Source organism: Ipomoea nil, unplaced genomic scaffold (assembly GCF_001879475.1).
Source record: "Ipomoea nil cultivar Tokyo-kokei standard unplaced genomic scaffold, Asagao_1.1 scaffold3069, whole genome shotgun sequence".
Classification (NCBI taxonomy): Eukaryota; Viridiplantae; Streptophyta; class Magnoliopsida; order Solanales; family Convolvulaceae; genus Ipomoea; species Ipomoea nil.
Window position 1 is genome coordinate 2,850,550 of NW_017619497.1, and position 24,113 is coordinate 2,874,662.

General features: G+C 33.5%; 1 protein-coding gene and 1 long non-coding RNA gene across 2 annotated transcripts; one reads left to right on the plus strand and one right to left on the minus strand.

Annotated features, from left to right (window-relative positions):
- Positions 1-4,844: 4,844 nt before the first annotated feature.
- On the minus strand, positions 4,845-19,490 carry LOC109165193. Its single transcript, XR_002051500.1, has 3 exons — positions 19,480-19,490; positions 9,742-9,745; positions 4,845-4,981 (listed from the first exon to the last, which is right to left on the minus strand). It is a non-coding gene; the product is annotated as an uncharacterized LOC109165193 (long non-coding RNA).
- On the plus strand, positions 12,427-15,760 carry LOC109165192 (PTI1-like tyrosine-protein kinase At3g15890). The gene is made up of 4 exons (XM_019313853.1): positions 12,427-13,061; positions 13,363-13,510; positions 14,209-14,471; positions 14,772-15,760. The coding sequence occupies exons 1-4, from the start codon at positions 13,012-13,014 to the stop codon at positions 15,439-15,441; spliced, it is 1,131 nt and encodes a 376-aa protein (XP_019169398.1). The 5' UTR covers positions 12,427-13,011; the 3' UTR covers positions 15,442-15,760.
- Positions 19,491-24,113: the final 4,623 nt, after the last annotated feature.

Here is a 24,113-nt window from a genome sequence, read left to right on the forward strand (position 1 = left end):
ACTGTGGATATATAGTTATGAATTTGTAGATATATAGTTATGAATTTGTAGATATATAAAAATGCTATTGCCGGGAATCGAACCTGATTTCTTCTTTAAGTGGGACGCGCGTTTTTTTTTTTTTAACCAAAACGGCGCCGTTTTGCAACCGTATGCACCTTGCAAGGTGCATTCGGTTGCACAGCATAATTTGCGCATACATATCTGCGGCTAGACATTAGACAACAATCCTCTCATTATTAATTTGACAATGACCCTCTCTAATTTTATTTTTTTTTCTTTTACATTCATTTGGATGAGAAAATGTGGTTGGAATTTATATTTATTACTATTTGAGTCTTGAGAATTGTATAACTTTTTTTTTTTTTTTTTTTTTTTTTTTTTTGGAATAGAAGGGGTGAGAATTTTATAATTTATTACTCAATCCTATTTCTTCAATTTTATTTATTTTTAAATAAAACCTTTCACATTAATACTTGAATTAAAAATATATATATAATTAACATTTTTAACATGTTATCATTAGTTAATTTATTAAAAGTCAGTGACATCCTAATTATTGATGGCCGGTATGGTGTTCCATATCGGAGGGATATAGCTAGAAGCTAAGCATGGAGCTTTTGGTCCGACTCTTGAAGGTCTCCTATTGTTCATTGTTTGGATGTATTTAAAAAAAAAAAAAAAGAAGAAGAAGAAAAACTAACTGAGTTCACATCTAAGTATAGATTAGGACTAATTTGATAATTCTTATTTTGTTATATATATATATATATATATATATATATATATATTGGTTCAAATGTGGACAGTGCTGTATGCAAAAATGCACCATACAGTGTTAGGAAATGAACCACAATGAAATATATCAATGCACCACAAAATGCACCACACACCAAAAAAAAATTACACTACACCTAATGATGCATTTCTGAACATTTTGTGGTGAGTTTATGCATACCTAATGGTGAGTGACCATACGGCTGCATGAGAACTTGGTCCTAATACATAAAGAACAATAATATAAAAATGGTAAAATTATATTCTCAATATGAGCAAAACACCTTATACTCAGATTACACTTTTGTGGCTCTCCTTGAGGGAAAGTCACATGATTGAACTCCGATGATGAAGTATCGACTCTTTGAACTACAACAAATAAAAAAAGTATATAACAAATACTACATTATATTAGAGTCAATAATACTCAAAAAATATTCTCAATATGACTTTCTTCCTTATTGCTTATAACTAGAATAAGATACTATCATTTTAGCTATGAAATAGATTAATATTTAATTTTCACAATTGATTATAAAAAGTGGAAATAAGGGTCAAATAGGCCACTGAACTGCACACCAAGTTGCAATTAGGCCATCAAATTCAAAAAAAAGTACAATTGGGTCCCTGAACTACACAAATTCATGCAATTAGGTCTAAAATGACTTGTTTACCTAATACTTTGCTGACGTGGAGGTTGTGGATTTTAAAAATAATTTTAAACAAAAAATTAATTAAAAATTAAAAAAAAATTATTGCATGGCAGGTAAATTAAATTAATTTTTTGTTTAAAATTATTTTTAAAATTATTTTTAAAATTCGAAACTTACATGGCAGATAAACATGTCATTTTAGACCTAATTGCATAAATTTGTGTAGTTCAGGGATCTAATTGCATCTTTTTTGAGTTCGATGACCTAATTATAGTTTGGTGTGCAGTTCAGTGGCCTATTTGACCTTTATTCTTAAATTAAAAAGTGAGAGTACAATGGTAGTTCGTGAATTAATTAAGAGAGTATTGAATTACAAAAAATGTGTATTAATAGTTAAAAAAGATAATTTTATATTAAGTTACAAACAATAAGAAAGGAAATTATGTGGAAAGTACAATTCTTGTTATTTCTATATTAGTGTTGTCTATGTCCAAAATAGTCAAATCTATTAAAAGAATGACTAGGGTGTATTCAATCATGATTTTTGTAGAGTTTTAAAGACTTTTATGAACTTTAAAAGTTTAGAGGTATTCAATTTAAACTTTTAGAGAGTCTTTAAAAGTTAGGCGGTATTCAATCAAGATTTTTAAAGAGTCTTTAAAAGTCGTGTGATATTCGATTAATACTTTTAAAGAGTCTTTAAAAGTCATGTGGTCTTCAAAAAGTTATGAACTTTTGTAGACTTTTTAATTTTAGGACTTTTGTAGACTTTTCCTTCTCAAATATACATAGTTGAAATCCAACCATCAACCTAAAGATTTCAAAATTTTCTTTCTAACAACTCTGAATGTTCTCTCTCTATTTAAACTTTATTTTTTCTCCATATTTAAACTTTATAAACCTATCTAAATTTAATAAAATTATTTTTTTCTTCATTATCCTATATTTTCCTCATACATAAACTCTATCATTTTTTCTCTCTGTCCTGAACTTTACAATCTTTCTCTAAAAATTTGAAATAATATTATTTTACTTCATTATTGCTTGTTTATATTGATTTTTATTTTTTCTATGAATTTTTCATCCCTAACTTTCTTTAATTCTCCCTAAATACATGAACAAAGTAAATTGTTCATCGTCAAATTTTAGTATATATTTCATAATATTCATATAAATACTATATATTTGATTTTGATTTTGATTTTTTTTATGTTTATATTCGTAATATATATTTTTCCTTTTTTTTTAAACAACAGGTTACTACGAATAGCGAACTATTATTCGCAACAACAATTTGGGGTTGCAAACAGTAGCACCTTGTTGTTCGCAGTCTCAAATTGCTATTGCAAATAATAGTTCTTTGTGTGATGCCTAGCAATATATGAAGTATAATTTTATATATATTATTAATATTAGATTTTAATTTTTTTTTTTATTTTATGGAACTTGTAATTATATTTTTAAATATTTTATTTGATCAATTCTTTTATTATAAATTTTATTGTTCAATATTGTTATGAATTTCTAATGAAATAGTTTTTTTTTTTTTTTTTTTTTGTTGATGTTTATTAATAATATATATAAGTAATTAGCATATAAGTCTCAGCATACTATGGATAAAAATAATAATGTTGAGAATGTTGTTGTGAGTGAAGAACTATATAATAAGAATAACTTTATGATATATTATAAATGTTTTGTAAGAAAATTATAAATGATAAGAATCAAAATTATTGAAAGTTTGTAAGGATGTATTCAATTTAGAATTTCAATGACTTTTGTAGACTTTTTAAAATAAAAAGTTGATAAAAGTCTATGAATGTTTTTTATATAAACTTTTATAGAGTCTTATAAAGTTTTAAAAAGTTTTAAACGACTCTATGAAAGTCAATCAAAATTTATTAAAATCTATCGTTTTAAAAGTCTTTAAAACTCTACAAAAGTCATGATTGAATACACCCCCCTAAATAAATTATCTTGATGACTAAATTAGAAAGTACTATTATAATTTAGAGATGAAAATTACACTTATTTTCTATTAAAAATTGGAAGTATAATTTCCCAACAAAAAATAAAAGTAAAACCTTATAACTTCCAATTTTTTTTTATTTTTTTTTATTTTTTTATTTTGGAAGATCACTTCCAAAAACTTATTAACTTTTCAACTTGCTTTGCATTACCATTCTTCATAATGAAATACAAAATAGATAAATATAAACTAGTAGGAGGGCAAAGAAGTGAAAGAAGCCATTGAGAAATGGATAAGGAATAAGAAGCCACTAAGAAATGGATAAGGAATATGTCGAAGGTTGTGCAAAAGACGACATATAGTTTCAGTTTCTCCTCCTAAAAACATCATAGCTTCCAAAGCCTATAAAACCTTGTGCATTATTATTATATTATTTTTGAATTCTCGGAGTTTAATTATTACTCCGTATTATTATTTTTCTCGATATACGAAATGTATATAAGTATATTGTATAATATATTATTATTTTCTTTACCAAAAAATAATAATATATTATTATTATTATTTTTTTAAAATGAAGTTGTATTTCATTAACTAAACCAAATTATAAGTAAGTACATCATGAATAAAATAAGGTGGAGATAAGGTCCATTCCTGAAAATCAGACAAAGAATACGTAGCTCTAGTTAGTGAGTGATCTACTTTATCCGTAGATATCCTAACAAACATTATTTGTGCGTTATTTAAAGCACTAACCAAATTCTTACCTGAATAATCATTTCGAACGTTGATAAGTTGTAAGTTGTATAGTAACATTAGAATACATTGACTGAACAACAATTTGAAATCCATCTCGAAGGTAATATTTGTCTGAGTAATACTACAAGTATTCTCACATTCTACTCCATTTTCTACTCCCTATGTCACTCTTTAATTCATTCAGAAAAATGTAGACCATAATTTTTATTACTTTCTTTTTATCTTCTTCAAATAAAATTAAGATACAGTAGAAGTTTTACTCCCTTGGAGTATATGCATCGTTTTCCTATTTGTCATTCCTTTATGTTTGACCCAACTTAGGGCCTCCTGTAATGAGAGAACTTCCACCATTTTAGGATCTAGAGAACAATGTACAATATTGGTCTAAATAATATTTTGAATTAATGATAAAATATTTTTACATTAGCCAAAGACATTGTGACTGAGTGGTATAACTGTGACTCTCCTAAATGAGAGGTCACAGGTTTGAACCCGGGGCATTAACTCTTTGTGCTTCAATAGATTGAGAAAGTATATACGAACAAATACTACAATATAACAGAGTCAGTAGTATTTAAAAAAAAAAATAATATTTTGACTTCGAAACGTTGTGCAAAACGTCAAAACCTTGAGGTTAAAAATGTTTATATAAAGGGACTAATATACATAATACATATTCCATTGAGTAAATTTTAATTTTGGTCATGTGACTATTGAGGTCTTATTAATTACATTCCATGACTTTCAAAACTGTTAATTTAGCACCTTGACTACTCAATTTTTATCAATTTTGGTCACTCCGACCAAATTATCAGTCAAATCTCTCCTGAAAAACTTAATTAACCAATTAATGTTTAATGTGAGGGACAAATTCGTCTTTTTAAGTGTGGTCACTCCTCACTGTCAGTTTGCCACTGCTTTTCCCCACCCGAAATTGGTGTCGTACTGCCGTATACGTTTAACAATTTTGAAAGTCGTGGACTGCAATTAACAAGACCCCAATAGTCACATGACCAAAATTGAAATTTACTCTACTCCATATGGGAGTACAGAACGCGCGTGGTCTAGGAATCAAACCCTGGTATATGGGTTAAAGGTTAATTAGGACTAGAAACCACTAAAGCTAGGGAGGTTATTATGATCCAAGGGATGATGTCTTAAGAGGAAATAAGGGTGCGAGGCGCCTATTTATAGTGTTAAGGACCTTCTGAATGGTTGACAAGTGTACGACATCAGCTAGTCTTCATTTTGGCCACACATATGTCCCCCACTACTTTGCTTCTAGTACATTTCCCATGCATAACTACTTTGCTTCCAGTGCACTTCATGCCACTTGACCACAAGGTCATTGAAAATTTGTATTGTTTCACATTTTTAGGAAATGTGGGTGTGGATTAGTATATAAATATTTTCACTTTTTAGTAAGTATGAAATATGTTGATAGAATTTCTTGTGCTCTCACAACGTGACTAGGGATGACAATGGGTCGGGGAGGGCTACATCCATTATCTGAGTCACCTTATATTTTCTCCACCTACCCCCACCCCAACCCGTATCGGCTGGACTTTTTCAAAACTCACTCTCACTCCACCAGACTGAATGCGGGTGCCCACTACAGATACCCACCACTACTTATCATCTTATTAATTTTTTTTTTTTTTTTTTTACAAAAAATCATATTTAAATTACTTATACATAATAAAATCATAAAATTCATTATGCTAAAATGAAAAATAATAAAAATATCCAAATATAATAATTAAATTGTTAATTTTTTAAAATAAACTTAGTAGTTTAAATATAAAAATAATAAAACATTATCTAAAGTTATAGATACTTTTATAATTAACTACATATTAGTATTTATTTTACTATTACATTTAATTTATACACACACATGGTGAGTCGGGTGGAGTTCTAGACGGGTTTTGTAATTAATTAAAAATGTAGTTAATTAGGGAATAATTGCTTAAGATCAATGAGTTTTATCTACTAAAGTAATGCTCTTTTCATACCTAATTCTGCAAGTGGAGTGCAAAATGGGTTGTTTTGTCATTTGTGGTATGGTGTAAGACACGTCATAGTATATTATAATATTACATTTCTACATTTTGTTTGATATATATATATATATATATATATATATATATATATATATATATATATATATATATATAATATAAAGAAATGAAATGTAGCTAACTATTATGTAGTGTAATGTCATTTCTATTACCATTTTAAATGGGTGGTCATGGATCGAATTTCAGTAGTGGAGATTTTGATTTTTTGAGCTCAAAATGATTAAGTATAAAACATATACTACTTGTAAAGGATCATGAGTATTTCAAACTAAAAAAAAAATACATAAATTTTTTTGAATTTTTTCTTTGAAGAAGATATTTTGAGTTATTTTTCCAAAATTTACATCCAGAATATATTTAATTCTCATTTTCTCTTTTCACTTGGACCCAACAAAGAACTTCCACAACAAAAATATCCAAAAAAATCACCTTCTCCGTTTGTGCAAAAACAACACATATAATTTTTTTATTCTTTAAAAACTGTGAAAAACTATTATGGTAGATGCTCTTACATTAGTGATGATACCCTGCTAATGTTGCAAAATAAAAGAAAATACTTCTTTTCCATAATTTGTAATAATTGAACAATTAATTAAAAAAATAAAATAGAACATACAAACAAACCACCCCAATAATAACTAAACATCAATCATGCTTATAATTCTTCTAATCTGTAACCAACTAAATAAAAACCCAACATATATAATTATGTCAATTTGTTTATGGCCCCACTCCTAACTGGATTCAGTTAATGAATGAACAACTCAGACTCACTGACTCATATTTCAAAACTACTGCTCCTATGTTGTAATCTGACATGATGCAACGAACCGCAAAAAGAAAGAAAGAAAGGAAAGACCATATTAATTACTCGCCTCATCAAACCTTAGGATTTATGTTTTTAATTTGTTTAAACACTATATAGAGTTATAGCGCAAATTATGCTGTGGAAACGTGTTTACCATGCGCATGGTCAATACAGGAGTAGATCCATAATTTTTATGCTATAGATTCATAATTTTTTTTTTATTTGTTGTTAACGTCGTTTTTCTCTTCGCAATCACATTATTTCATCTTCGCAGTACAGATATTATGAATCTATAGTATAGAAAATATGAATCTACAGTACAGAAATTATGAATCTACAGTACAGAAATTATGAATCTACATTATAGATGTTATGAATCTACAGCTTAGAAATTATGGATATATCCCGTGTTCACCATGCGCATGGTGAACACGGTTCCACAACATAACTATTGGAGTTATAGACACACACATAAAGATATGGCCTTGTTTGGTAAAATAGTTAGTCTATAGATCAATTTTGGCTTATTTGACCACTATTAGCTGTTTGACTTGGTTAAAAAATCAATAAAGTATTTGGTTAATTAACTTTTGGTAACTTCAAAATGCTAAAATTCAAAAAGTTGCTCAAATCAACTTTTTCAATTAATTTTTTAAGAAAAGAAATTATATCAAATAACTATCAGCTAACAACTAATTTACCAAACACCTTTCTACAATCAGCTAATGTCATCAACTAGTTATACCCTCTAATTAACTCAATCAACTAACAGTTAACAACCATTTACCAAAAAGGATCATGATCTAATGATGACCTATGTTCCTATGCAAACGTGTGAACTGCACAATCAAGTATTACAAGATGCACAATCATAAAATTACATAAATACACAATCAGACATCACAAGATGCACAATCGTAATTACTTACAAAAATACGTATTTTCAAATGCATAATCAAATATTACAATAAATATAATAAGTAGTTCGTACGTTCACACAAAAAGGTGGTTCAATCTCATTTGATCCTGGCTCTATATATGTGCGAACGTACACAACACAAAACTACAAAATCATTAATGTCTATAAGATGAGCTCCTCCTCCTTTTTTTTTTGCCAGATCACTATCAACAAAATCATTAATGTCTTTTGCCAGAAGACCCCTAGTTTGGTTGCACATACTGTCTCTTTGTTAGGCAAACGTTTAAATTAATAATTAATTTTAAATTAATACACTCTTTATATTTATATAATATAATTAGTTTTACATGCACATTACACAAATGAGTTAATTCCCAAGTATATTAATGCAAGATTATATATGGAAAGTTTATAATAAGTAATTTAATGTCAAATTTGTTTATTTAAATATGTAACTCATAGTATATGAATACAAGGTAATATAGGAGATTCATTATAATTGGCCTCACCTCTCCCCAAAAATGCTGGTAGAAAGCTGCTTGGATTCTATCCGATCTCGGACTACCGGACTTTTTCATTCCAAAGACAGCTTTTTTAACCTCCTCCAAGGAAGCTCTCCTAAGCAGGTTGTTAGCCCTGACTGCCGAGATTTTGTGGGACAACCCGACTGGTACCAAATCAGTGCTTCCCTCTAGTTCGACCCTGCAAAAAAGAGAAGAAAAATAGTCGATGATATGTGTAGATATGATATTAGGGTCATCGGTCCACTCCCCGTGAGGTTTGAGAAATCTGATGCGATTCTTGTTTCTTCGAGTCATAGCAAAATTATGATAGAACCTTGTGTTCCTGTCGCCATCTCTAATCCAGTCCATACGGGACTTTTGAAACCAAAGAGCTTCTTCTTGGTCAAGGACCATGTTGAGCTCGTCAGCGAGCTCTTTTTCGTGGGACTGGAGATCACAAGAGGTGGCATAGTTATTCGCCAATTGAACACCCCGAATTCTAGCTTCCAGACGTTTTTTCCTATTAAAAATGTTCCCAAAGACTTTCTTATTCCATTGCAAGTTGTCTTTAGTAACTGAAGAGATAAGGGCCTCAATATTATGGTCACCAAGGGCCGCTGCATCTTTCCAGATCTTTTTGTAATCCTCTCTTGTCAGGCACGCCGCCTCAAAACGCATTGGTCGATTATTAGGATCCGGCGGCCTACCAGCTTGTTCAACAAACATAATCGGGCTGTGATCTGAATGGAGTCTCGGAAGGACCATAATTTTTCCTTCCGGAAAGGAGTGCTAGGCGTTAACATTCCAAAGCACTCGATCCAACCTGCGCAGCTGAACCACTCTATTACCTGCAAAACGACACCAAGTGTAATTCTGACCTGAGTACCCTGGATCGATTAGGCCACAAAGACTAAAGGCATCAAAAAATCTTTGTAGCGAATTATTATTAACAGAAGTACTTCTTCATTGTTCCCCGATAGTCGCGATGTCATTAAAGTCTCCAATGACGATCCAGGGATTGCGAATGGAGCTTCCAAAAATTTTACAATCCTCCCAAAACCTGTGCTTAGCCATCAAATTAGGCCTAACATAAGCAAAAGTAATGTACACATCCTCCGGCCTCCGGTTCACCCTAACATGGATGGCCTGAGAGGTGTGCCTAATGACATAAGGTCGATTTGACCTTGTTTCCAAAACAAAAGCAAACCACCTGCGAAGCCTAGGGGTTCAACAATGAAATGATTCACATAGGAGATTCATTATAATTGTTACTAAACTTTTTTTAAATAGTAATTTAACCAAGTATTTTTGTTGCAAAGGGTTCTAATATATTTAATGGATGCACATATATACAAGATCAATGAATGAATCAACGGTACCGGTCCTTTAGGTATTTTGCTCAGTATTCATTTAGTTCAACCATTATTGTTGAATGAATTATTATAGATAAAGAAATTCCTAATTTAAGGAATTTAGATGAAATAGTAAAAATTTAAATTTTTTTAATTATAATGTAACCCAAAGATATTGGACGGTTGATAAATATGATGTAACTCAAAGATCTAAATGCTAAAGAAAGTGTTTGGTTATTCAACACTTTGGAGCAACAATTTGTTCCAAACCACTGAAAATACAAACATTGCAATTTACAATATTTTCACTTAGCGTTTTGGGAATGATTTCCCCAAAACACCTTTGTATTAATTAAAAAAAAACGTTTACCGTAGAGCCGTTTCGACTCCTTGAATAACAAGATCTAGTTTAGCTGGCTCATACTTGCCCATCAACGGATGGGCAAGCTTAATTTTTAAATTAGAGTCTTGAGGCTCCTCAAGACTCCCATGCCACTTTTCTCACCGATGTGGGAGAAGTGGCAAAACTAAGAGGAGTCGAACGTTGCTAACTGCTAATTGCTGATTGCCAAACAAGGACATTGCGATGTAGTTTCTCACTTCAATTTGTTGTGTGATTTGAATACTCTCGTTGTCAACAAATCCCCAAGTAGTTAATATGATTAACTTAATTATATTTTTATTTTTTATTTTTTTCATGGTATTTATAAAATACTTGGTAAATAAATATATAACATTATTCTCTATTATAACTTTGATATTTAATTAAAGAGAAAAGGGTCAAATAGACCCTTGAACTTTCTTCAAAAGGGCAATTAGGTCCTTGAACTTTACAAAAGTGCAATTACACATTCAAACTAGTGAAAATGAGTCAAATAAGTCCAATTTACCGGTAACCAATAAATTATTGACGTTGACCGTTGCTAATTACTGTTCACCGCCATTCAAAAAAAAATAAAAAATTCCGACAACTATTTCTACCGGAGAAGACCACGCCCGGCAAATTAGTCATCGCGGATGTAAGGGACCCCTAAGTTATCTCTACGGACACAATCGGCAAGATGGCCGTTGGGGAAAAAATACAAAAAGGCTAACTCATAGTCCAGAGCATAGTCCTTCGCAAGTCAATCCGCCATTTGATTTTGTTCCCGCAAAACGTGACAACACTTGACATTCCAGTCTTTCTTCTTCCAGGTTTTGCACTAAAAAATGATGTTTCTAAGAGTTTCACCTCCTTTAGCGTAAAAAAGATGATCGTTTATCCAGTTAACTGAATCGCTTTGAACAACAACATTAGTCACTGCCATACTCCAAGCCACCTTGAGACCTTCAAAGATAGCCCGAGCCTCTGCAATCTCCGCCGAACACTCGTCCAAGTTTTAGTTGAAAATGAAATAGGTTAACTAAACCATTTTGTAAGAGAAAGAAAGACGGTAAATGACCAAAATGACCTTATTAAATTATGATTCATGCCTTACGAAAATTGGGACTGATTATATAGGTACAATTTAGACTAAAATTGTCATTTCTTCCAATTCTTTTCTTTACATTTTTTTTCTTATAATAAAATCAAGATAAGTGACATGATTAATAGTCTTAAAGAGACATTTAGTTTAACTTATATAAAATAAGTAACGTAATGTGAATATGATTATGTCATATGAAAAATACTATTACTATTCTCACAAAATTTTGATGACATTTTCATTAAAACTTACAGGATGAAAATATGTTAATAATTAACCATTAATTATTACATCATGGAGTAAAAGTGAAAGAGTAGAAATATGGAGTACATGTAGTAGTACTCTTTATAATATAGCAATAATTTGATTTTTTAAAAATATTATAAGCGCGATTCTAAGTCGGTAATGATGTGATTTTTTAATTTGTGAGCTTCAAATTTATATGAATTGTTGTATTAGAATGGTCATTAAACTAACAACCACTCCAATCGTCTAGCAAACCACTTATATGCTTGTTTTTATTAAAAAAATATAACTCATATTTTTATATAAAAAACTATTCCTTTTTCTTTATTCTTTTATATTAATCTCCCCTCTTATTTTTAACATATAAAAAATTCATTTTGTTCTCTCACACTTTGAGTTTTCTTGTCACCAATAATACTTTTAAAAAACTTTAAAAAATTATCGTGTTTTATAACGTTGCGATGTGCTGATGTTAGATATCCATGGTAAGCCCCACTAGGCTAGTTCAATTAATTCGATCGATCATCTTAAAAATTTTATTTCAGTGTGAGAGTTCAATGGCAAGAAGTGAGAATCTGGAGACTATCGTAACAACTCACAATATTCACATAATTTATTACGCCCATGGTAATAAATGAAAAATACTGCACCCACTCCCATTTCTTATTCCCAACTTTTACTCCCTCTCACAAATTTTTGATGTAGACATATTTATTAGGATCCATAAGATAAAAATAGAATAAAAGTAATGGAGTAGAATTTGAGAGTGCATATATTTGAACTTGTAATAAATAGACAAGTAGTCCTCAAAATCCGAGCATCTATTTGAACAGTGGGTAGTGTACAACTGTACAAGTTCGAAAATTGAATGAACCATAAACAACAAAGTCCCCAAGATAAAAGTGGACTTATTACTGGCTGCTGCTTCTGCACTCTGCAAACCCTGCCATCACAATCTCTCTCTTTCTCTCTCCTATCAATTTCAAACTTGAAAAGTAATTAAATATTCAGGCTACATGGATTCAACCAAAACACAGGAACAAAAAAGCAGTGTAGAGCAATAGTGTTTTTGTGTATTTGGAATCTCTTTTCTCACCAGCTTGCTCCTAACCTTGTTGGCTCCTATCCCTCTCACTCCCTTTACTCAACCTTTCTCTTCTCCTCTACCCAAAATTTCTTCGATCGGAAGGTTCTGTTTGGCTGTTACACAAAAAAAAAGAAAACTTTTTTTTTTTTTGAAAAAACTGGGCTGGCAGTTTCATTTTCTCTGACCGGTCTACTTTGACAGTTGTTAGAGAGAGAAAGTTCAAACCTTTACAGAAGGGGAGCGCTCATGGACTGGTTCTTGATGCTGTTTAGCCTGTTGGTGGAAGATGTGCTCTAATCAACGCTATTTTCTTTTGTGACAGAAAATCAAAAATCAATCTTTTGTTCCATATATCTGTGTAGGGACAGGAAATTTGGGTGTTTTTGTTGTGATGAAGAACATGGTCTTTTCCCCACTATTTTGCTGCCTAAAGGGTTCTGGGTATGACTTTCTATTCTTGGATTTCTGCATTTTCTCCCCCTTTTCCCCTCTTAATTACTTATGTTATTGATTTTCCCCATTTCCTAATTGGAAATTCAGAAAACCCACTGTTGTATTAACCAGAACATGCTTTATTTCAGAATGGCTGCTTAGATATTGTAGAAAAGTGAGCAATTAGGCCTGTACTTGTTTGCATAGTATACATATGTTATGTTTTCTTTTGGAATTTGGATATATAAGTTTGGTGGATATTGAAAATGGAGATGGAAGGAGCCTGTTTATAGAATGTTGAATTGTACAGGAAGGATGAATCGAAGAAACGGGCAACGTGGAGGGTGTTTTCCCTGAAGGAATTGCAGTCTGCTACGAACAATTTTAACTATGACAACAAGCTTGGAGAAGGCGGATTCGGTAGCGTTTATTGGGGTCAGCTCTGGGATGGTTCACAAGTTAGTAATCAAAATGTCTTCTCCTATTTATATTTTAGTTATTAACTATTTTATAGATTCATGATATCTTGAATTATAGTGTCTGCTGAGGTAATTGGTAGAAAGAAGGGAAATGAAAACGAACCTCATTAGGGATTGTTAATGGACTGCTCGTCAAATCTGGTGTTATTTGGAATTTGATACACAACGGGAAAACTCTAATTGCTAGACAGAAGGGATAATGAAAAAAGAATCTTATTAGGGATTGTTAACCGGGTGAGGGACCTAAAGAACAACAAGCTCGATACTTGTCTTTGCAAAGACATCTTTTAGTGTTGTATTTGGATGCGTCTAATTTTCACAATTATTATGCTTAGTTGTTCTCGTTCATTCCTGTGTGTTTTGCTCGACTTCCTTGAAGATCTCATAGGCTCTTGCTTCAAAAATAAGAAAATTCTCTATATGTCTGCCACTGGAATTATCGGACTTTAATGTCAAAACCTTCACCCTTTATATATCATGATTAATGACACGGGATATGATTATTGATATATGTCGATATGTCTGTGTGTGATTACTATTAATGGTTTTAGTAGATTGTGTGTTGGATATGCGAATGGATAAATCCAAATTCATTTTTTTTTTGTGGGTTTACATAAACAAGATTTTGATGTTTTAAAGCAAGGTGGAATCGTTTATTATGGACGTATTTTATGCAGATTGCGGTGAAAAGGCTAAAGGTGTGGAGCAACAAAGCAGAGATGGAATTTGCTGTTGAGGTTGAAATACTGGCCCGAGTAAGGCACAAGAATCTGCTGAATTTACGGGGCTATTGTGCTGAAGGACAAGAGCGTCTAATTGTATATGATTATATGCCCAATCTAAGCTTACTATCTCATCTTCACGGGCAGCATTCAACTGAAAGCCTTCTTGATTGGAAGCGGAGAATGAGCATTGCGATTGGTTCTGCAGAGGGGATCGCGTAAGTTTTTATATGTGACATTCATTACCTTGTTCCTTACCTTTATGTTTCGATATATCCTCCCTGTCTGCTCTGATACCATACCATGTTAGAATTTGGACTATGGAATGGCCTGGCGGGTGGAGAATAACACCACCCGCCAGTTAGGCAGAAAATGTATGATTCTGTATTATCTGTCTGTGTTTCTAACAAAGAAACATAGTATATATATATATAGTAACTACCCATAACTGACACCTATTCATAAACAGACACAACCTTATAGATAAACCTAACTCTTTATTTTTCAACATACTCCAGGTATCTTCATCACCATGCAACCCCGCACATTATCCACAGAGACGTTAAAGCAAGCAATGTGTTGCTAGATTCTGATTTCCGAGCTCAAGTTGCTGATTTCGGATTCGCAAAGTTCATCCCCGATGGCGCAACGCATGTGACCACCAGAGTAAAGGGCACGCTCGGTTATCTTGCCCCGGAATACGCAATGCTAGGGAAGGCATCAGAAAGCTGCGATGTTTTCAGCTTTGGCATTCTTTTACTAGAGCTCGCTAGTGGCAAGAAACCGATAGAGAAGGTGAGTGCAACGATGAAGCGCACGATCACGGACTGGGCCCTACCTTTGGCCTGCGAAAGAAAATTCAGCGAACTTGCAGACCAAAGGTTGAATGGAAACTACGTGGAAGAAGAGCTAAAAAGAGTGGTCTACGTGGCACTCGTTTGTGCTCAAAACCAAGCTGAGAAGAGACCAACAATGCTCGAGGTGGTTGAGATCCTGAAAGGCGAATCGAAGGAGAAGTTTGCCGCTCTAGAGAACGATGAACTGTTCAAAAATCCTCAGGCTGCTGCTAAAGACGAGTTATCTGGAGCAGAGGACAGTTCAGAGTTCATCTCGGAGGAAAAAGAGGAAAAGGTACCACCAAAACAAGAAATCGAGAGAGTTGAAATCGGTTCCCCTCAAGTGAACTGATTCCCGGGGATCGTGCTTTCTGGTTTTCTTGCCCGTCCTCTCATAGTCGATGAGGTATTGTTTGGATATCCACAGAAGGCTGCGAGTTTACAGCAGCCTGTGGGACTTCATTGCTTGTTGAATTGAAAGGATGATTTGAATGTGTTGTGTGTGTGTGTGTGAATATTCTTGTTGTATGCTATTTTTAGTTCTTTTAATCAAAACTTGAAAAATGTACAAGCTGTGCTGTGCTGTCATTGGATCATCATAGACAAGAGGATTATTATATCTTTTTAGGGAATTTGGGTTGAAATTAATGGTGAAAACACATTTGGTATCACAACCTCACATTTTGTTTTCCTTTGGGTTGTAAAACAACTCACTGAACTATGTTCTATTGCTCACATTTATGCTGACTTTTTTTGCTTCTTCATAGTAGAGACAATGTCAATGTGAGTGTTCTGTAAATAGATGTTAGTTGATTATGTTAGTGATTTTGACTAATTGATAGCATTAACTGATTATAGAAAAATGTTTGGTAAATTAGCTGATAGTTAATTACATGCAAAATGATTTTTTCAAAAAACTGACCGAAAGAGTTGCTTTGAACAGTTTTTTAAATTTTAGCATTTTGAAACAATAAACTGTTATAAAAAGCTTATTAATCAAACACTTACATTGAATGTTTAATCAAATCAAATAAATTAAAATTGACTGATAAGTTAACTTTTTTGATATTGTATAAACAAACATATTCATATAAATGTCTTCTTTTACTAATTTTAAAGGGGCAAAACAAGTCGTTAATGTGTTAAATATACAAATATTATCGAGTCAACTCGTTAATGACTTAAAATATGTTAAGTTTAAATACCAAAGTATTATTTTCGTATCTAATTTTGAGCATATTTATAGTTGGTGTGACACTCTGGCTGTGAAGTTTTAAGATTTTTTCCCCCTTTTCTTGGATATGTTTGGATTTTCTTATTGGGTTAGGTTTTAATATTTTATGTTTGTATTTGTACATTGAATCAGTTTTACAATTTTTATGTTGTTTGGTTGAGAAGTTGAGACTTGTTTTATTGGTTTTTTTTTTTTTTTCCCCTGTATTTGTACTGAAGAACTTTATTTAATAAAATTTTATTCACCTTTTTTTTTTTTAATTTACAAAACAACAACAACAACAACAACAACAACAATAATAATAATAATAATAATAATAATAATAATAATAATAATAATAATAATAATTGTACTATGACGTTGAAGAAGCCTAAGCTGAATGGGCTGTGGATGAGATCCATAACGTGTGTTATTTTCTCTGTTCACTTTTTTAGTAATAATTATTTATCATTTTTGTATATAAAAATTTTTTTCTATATAGTTTCAAAAAATATATATATATATATATATATATATATATATATATATATATATATATATATATATATATATATATATATATAGGAGTATATTTTATCATCATCATAATTCATAAGATGGAGTATAAAAAGTTTTAATAGTAAACAATTTAAGTGTGTTATTAACCAAATCAGACAACTGTAAGATGAATGGAGTATAAGAATTATTTAGGGTGTGTTTGGTTCGTACATGGGAATCGAAATCGGAATGTGTATTTAAATACTTGGTAATAGTAATGATTTTTAGTGAAAGTATTTTGCATGTTTGGTATGTAGTAGGGTGGAATGAGAATGATTATCAATAATGTTGTTTAGTTATGTATGATCTTATAATGGGAATAAATATTTTAAAAATACAAATACACAAAATCAAGAACAATCCTTTATATAATAAAGCTATATGGTTTGGGAAATAATTAATGTTACAATTAATGCCACAACATCTTTTATTATAAAAAAAAAAAACACAACATTTAAAAAATAAAATAGCTATATATTATATAATCATATAAAAAATATACTTTTGAAAAATAAAATAGCTATATATTATATAATCATATAAAAAATGTGTTCAATTAGAGTTTAAATTTACACATACAAAATTTGAAATTTGATTTCCAAATATAATTATCTTAGTTATTATTCGTATTGTGAAAATTATAATATCGATGAAATACAATTAAGAATAAATCAATGTAATTATGTAAATTCTCTCTATAAGTTTATTTGAATATGCACATAATTAGAGATTATATTAATCATACAAAATTATAATTATAATTATAATTATAATTTTAATTTTAATTGTAATTTTGTATTCTATAAAAATAATAAATACTTGACCAATGGAAACTCAAAAATATTATTATTTTAGATAATTTAAAATATTTTAGTTTTTCTATTTTTTATTTATATTTATAATAACATAATTTTTTCCCATGCATCGCGCGGGTGAATTACTAGTTGATTTTAATATAAAGATATCCAAAATAGCAATATGAACAAAAAAATAAAAACAAAAATCTAAAAGCACTAATCAAAGGGGATGAGAAGGAATAAGGGAATGAAAAGGGATGAGAAGGAATAAGGGAATGAAAAGGGATGATACTCTTATTTTATTTGAGTATGAGTTTTTAAATTATGGGGATATTTGAAATCCATAGTAATGTTCTAAAAACCTATCAACCAAACAATATCAATTACTTTGATACTCATACCTTAGAGCTAAACATGTCAACCAAACACACCCTTACTAAGATATGACATGTTTAAATTGTATTGTATAATATTATATTTTTATTTATTTTTTCTTATAGTGCATTGATATTTGTATTACGGGATGAAATTATTATTTAGTGACTTATACAGTTATACCTCTTTTTTTTTTTTTTTTTGAGTCAACACTTTTTGATATGTGCGCGATAAAATAGTTATATTCTATTTTAATAGTATTCATGCCATTGTAATTTGAATATTAAATCTACATGTTATAACACGTACAACATGTAGCTGATAATAATTTGTATAGAGAGAACGTTAGAATAGAGAGAACGTTGTGTTATAACATGTAGATTTAATATTCAAATTACAATGGCATGAATACTATTAAAATAGAATATAACTATTTTATCGCGTACATATCAAAATTTTTTATATAAATGATATATTTATACAAACATGTCAAAATAAAAAAAATTAATATATTTTTTATTATATTTAAATTAAACATGTCAAAATAAAAAGAAAAATAAAAATTATATACAACATTTATATTGCATAAATTTTTGTTCAAACTTAAAAAATTTAACAACAAAATAAAAATAAAAATAAAAATTATAAGCTAAAAAACTTAACAATTGTTTTTTTTAAAAAAAAAAAATACAAAAACAAAATAGTGATTGGGCCGTTGCGGTCTGCAACAACGGCAAAAAAGATATAAAAAAATAAAAACAAAACAATAAGAGTGGCGGCCACTCTGAAGCGCCCCATCGGGTGCGCCAAGCGCACCTGCCATCTTTTTTTTTTTTTTTTTTTTTTTTTTTTTTTTTTTTTCTTGACAAATTTTTTTGTTTTTGCAGAAGTTAATTTTGCCAAAAAATTTCATCCCACATATGTTGTTTATACTTTATACCTCAAATTAATTTTTTCTTTGCCATGAACCAAGTAAAAACCTCTACTATGCATGCTCTTAACAATTAGTGAATAGCGAATTCTATTTGTGTTTAACTAATTATATTAGTTAACTTGGCGATAATATTAGATATTTATAAAAAAAAATATTTATTAAAAATGATTGTTAACTGATAACACATAAAATGACATTTAAAGACATGAATACATTTTATAATAATAATAATAATAATAATAATAATAATAATAATAATAATAATAATAATAATAATAATAATAATAATAATAATAATAATAATAATAATAATAATAATAATAATAATAATTTATTAAGTATATTTAATAAATAAATATTATTTACATTTATAAAGATAATAATAATTAAACAACATTTAATAAAGGGAAAATGACACTTTTTCCCCCTGAGTTATATACCTATAGCATTTTTTTCCCCTAAATTATTGAAGTGGCCGTTTTTCCCCCTGAAATGTTAAATGGACATAGTTACCCTTAAACTAAATATTTAATTTATTTTTTTCTCCAACAAAGTATGACCATAATTTGGTTCAAACTAAACAAACACTATAGCAACCAAACCGAAATATTCCAATTACAATTTAGAATCGAAATTCGATATTTAGAGTTTATTAAAATCGTGAACCGGAACGGACGATTCATGTTCCGAATTGAAAAAATAAAATACATTTATTGTTGAATTTAGACTATTTTAAAATAAAAAATAAAATTTTAAAATAAAGACGGTTCAAAACCGCGAATCAGATCCGGAACCGCCGGTTCACGGTTCAAGATTCAATTTTTTTGATACATAATTTTAATAAATTGACATTTAAATATTGGGTTCTAGATCTGAATTATAACCGTAAACTATTAATTCGATTGCTTTAGTATCCGGTTCAATTCAAATCGAACCGTGGTCATCCCTACGTATACGCAATAATTTGTCGTAGTAGTAAAATAAATAAAATGTTTACTTTAAGGGTATAAATGTCAATTTAATATATCAGGTGGAAAAAGCACCACTTTTAGAATAATTGAGGGGCTAATGTGCTTACCTAAATAATTGAGGGGGAAAAAAATGCTATAAGTATATTGTTAGTAGTATAAATAATTGTATTTATTTTATATTATATGGTTTGTATATGTGGTAGAGAATTAGTCTATTCAGCTTTAGCCTATAGAATAGGAGCTATGTATATAGGACTCTAATTGCTTGTCTGAGTTAAATTGAATCAGTTATTCTCACATTCCGCAATCTCATCTGGTATCACGAGCCAAAGGTTCGATTCTGTTTCCTCTTTTTTTCGATTCACCACACATCACTCCCGTTCCAATAGCATGGCGTCCTCCTCCAATGACCGGCTTGTCGCCACCACCTCCGGCGTACCTCCGGTGGCCGTCAACTCTCTCACGGCGGCGCACCATTTTGTCTCCACGCGGCTGACGATGAGGAACTATCTTTTTTTGGCGCACTCAATTGGTGTCATTCCTCCGCGGCCAAGGTTTATTAGGCTACGTCGACGGTCGGATTCCGTGTCCTCCGGCGACCGTCGTCGTGACCTCTACTACCGGCGACTCCACCACGACAACCACCACTACTGCAAATCCGGCGTATGAAGCATGGATTCAGCAGGACCAGGCGATTCTTTCCACCATCGTCTCCTCCTTGTCCGACGAGGTTATGCACCTCGCAGTCGGCCGGCAGACGTCTCGGGAGGTCTGGGATGCCATTGCGTCGACGTGCGCCTCCACCACCCGTGCCCGATGTTTGAGTCTGCTGGGGCAATTCCAGACCCTCCGCCAAGGCCCTGGATCTCCGGCCGAGTATTTAGGGAAGTGCCAGATGATCGCTGAGGCACTATCCCTCGCCGGCAGGCCCCTCTCGCCGGACGAACAGATTCTGTACGTTCTCCGGGGTCTCAGACCGGAGTTCCGTACCATGGCGAACTCCCTAACCGCAACTGGTCAGACCGTGTCGTTGGCGCAGCTCTCCGACTTCTTCCAGGCGCAGGAATTCATCCATGAAGACGACTTCGCCGTTGCTGACTCGGCGACTGGCAGTAGCTCTCCGGCAGCGTTCTTTGCTGGTCGAGGGCGACATGGCAACGATCACCAGCAGGACCGTCACTCCGGCGGACGTGGCAGTGGTGGACGTCAAAACCGTGGTCGGGGCAATCACGGACGGCAAGGCCGGGGTGGCGGACCGAGATGTCAAATCTGCAGAGCTTACGGACACACGGCCTTGTACTGTAACAAACGGTACAATGATCGTCCTGCAGGTCACGCCAACGTAGCGGTCTCAGGTGATAATTCGGGACATACAACACCCGATGTGTGGTACCCGGATACCGGGGCAACATCTCATGCAACCCCAGACGAACAGATGATGGGACACTCTGAAACCTACACTGGTGGGGATGTTCTAAAAATTGGAAATGGTACAGGTCTGGGTGTTTCCCGTATAGGTCACACCGTAATCCCATCTAAGTCTAAATCTAAAAGTTTGTCAATGTCTCAAATATTACACGTCCCAAATTTAACGTTACCGTTGTTATCCGTTTATCGCTTTACTAACGATAATGACGTTTACTTTGAATTTCACAAAAATCTGTTTCTTGTGAAGGATTGCAACACTCGGGCGGTGCTTCTTAAAGGTTTCACCTCCGGCGGCCTATACAAGTTATTGGTCCCACCATCTCCGTGTGCCTTTCTTACCGCTCGTGCATCCTCCGATGTGTGGCATCAACGTCTAGGTCACCCCCACAATCAAGCTCTCCAGCGTACTCTAAAACACTGTCCCGTCACTACAAATAATGCCAGTTCGTCAAAGTTGTGTACTGCGTGTCAACTCGGGAAATCGGCCCGCTTTCCCTTAGATAGGGTTTCTAGCACTAGCAATAATATTTTAGACTTATTGTATACGGACATTTGGGGTCCGTCTCCTGTAATTAGTGCTACTGGCTACCGCTATTTCGTTTTGTTTGTAGACGATCACTCGCGTTATTGCTGGTTTTACCCATTACGGTTAAAATCATATATATATAAAATATTTGATGTGTTCCGGGTGATGGTAGAACGACGCTTTTCGCGTTCTATCAAAACCATACAGTCTGATTTAGGGGGTGAGTATCAACGTCTTCACAAAGTCTTCGAAAATTTAGGCATTACACACAGATAATCGTGTGCCTATACCCATGAACAAAACGGCCGTGTCGAACGCCGGAATAGACACAATGTCGAAACTGGCTTGGCACTTCTAGCTGAAAGCTCAACCCCACAAATATATTGGGATTATGCTTTCGAAACAGCCACCTATTTAATAAATTGTCTACCATCCTCTGCTATAAATTTTGAAAGTCCACATTATCGTGTCTACAAAACACAACCTCCGTACGCTTTTCTTCGTGTCTTTGGGTGTCGATGTTACCCTTATCTTCGGCCCTATAATCGGCACAAGATAGAGTATCGGTCGACACCATGTGTCTTCCTAGGTTACCCTGTCTCTTTTAGGGGATATCGGTGTTTTGATCCTATCACGGGGAAGATCTTTATCTGCCGCCATGTTCGGTTTGATGAATCCGTCTTCCCTTTTGCTCTACCGGCACCTTCTCAGCCTACAATGAGTTCCACTGCGACGCCCTGGGGAGCCGGGCCAGTTGTAGTTGCCACTCAGTCAACACCCCTAGCCATGGAGTTACCTATAGCTCCAAAAACGGGGCCACCGGCCATAACAGCTCCACCAGAAACTCGTATCACTATGGGACCACCTGCTACGGCCCGTAGAGGCCGGGGCCGGGGACAAGGCAAGCCTCATGTCTCGCATACAATGCGGACTCGACACAAGACTCAGGGTCAAGATGAAGAGTTTCTTGCTCTTACTGCGACTACTGATCCAACCTGCTACTCTCAGGCCGTAGGGCATCCTCAGTGGCGGGATGCCATGGATCAGGAATTTAATGCCCTATTACATAACAACACCTGGGAGCTCACTCCGGCTACACCACAAATGAACATCATTGGCTGCAAATGGGTCTTTCGCACCAAACGCAAAGCCGATGGTTCAGTGGAGCGCTATAAGGCGCGACTAGTAGCAAAAGGATTCAACCAGGTTGCCGGGGAAGATTTTTTTGACACTTTCAGTCCGGTGGTCAAGCTAACCACCGTGCGCATACTTTTCTCTCTTGCTGTTTCTAACAGGTGGACTCTACGACAGCTAGATGTTCATAATACTTTCTTAAATGGACATCTTGTTGAAACCGTATATATGAAGCAACCACCAGGCTATGAAGACCCGACCAGGCCGAATCATGTCTGTCATCTTCAATGGTCTCTTTACGGACTAAAGCAAGCACCTCGTGCCTGGTTTAAGAGGCTTCACGATTTTTTGATATCCACAGGGTTTCTGGCGTCCAAAACGGATGTGTCTCTATTCCATTACACTTCGGGAGATTCACGCATTTTTTTGCTAGTTTACGTCGACGATATTATAATGATGGGGAATGACACAAGTCTGGTCACGGTCTTGTTACACCGCTTAGCCACGACTTTCAAGATCCGGGACTTGGGAACTCCGAGTTTTTTCTTAGGGATCGAGACTCTCACACTTGGTGACAGTTTTCTTCTCTCTCAGCGCCGGTATATGCAGGATATTCTATCTCGCTCCGGCATGACAGATTGCAAAGCCCTGGCTACACCGGCTTCAGTCACACGGCCGGCAACGGCGTCCTCCGCTCCTTTTGAGAATCCAACGCAGTATCGACGTATAGTTGGGGCATTGCAGTACCTCACGATCACTCGTCCAGATCTAGCGTATTCAGTTAACCGATTGTGCCAGTTTATGCATTCCCCTACCGATGATCATTGGATTCTTCTCAAGAGGGTTCTCCGCTATATCAAGGGGACTCAGGACTACGGTTTACGTCTTCGTCCATCGGCAACGACAGATTTACATGCTTACTCCGACTCCGACTGGGCCGGCTGCCCTATTGATCGGAAATCCACCAGTGGGTATGCAGTCTTTCTTGGGGATAACCTGATTTCGTGGGTATCCCGCAAGCAACGCACAGTAGCAAGGTCTTCGACGGAGGCAGAGTATAAGGGCCTGGCAGATGTAGCAGCTGAGGT

Excerpts from the sequence above, each read along its gene's own strand:
- LOC109165192 (XM_019313853.1), top strand. The coding sequence starts at position 13,012 with ATGAAGAACATGGTCTTTTCCCCACTATTTTGCTGCCTAAAGGGTTCT. Across the intron at positions 13,062-13,362 it reads TGCTGCCTAAAGGGTTCTGG|GAAGGATGAATCGAAGAAAC; the intron begins GTATGACTTTCT and ends TGAATTGTACAG. Across the intron at positions 13,511-14,208 it reads AGCTCTGGGATGGTTCACAA|ATTGCGGTGAAAAGGCTAAA; the intron begins GTTAGTAATCAA and ends TATTTTATGCAG.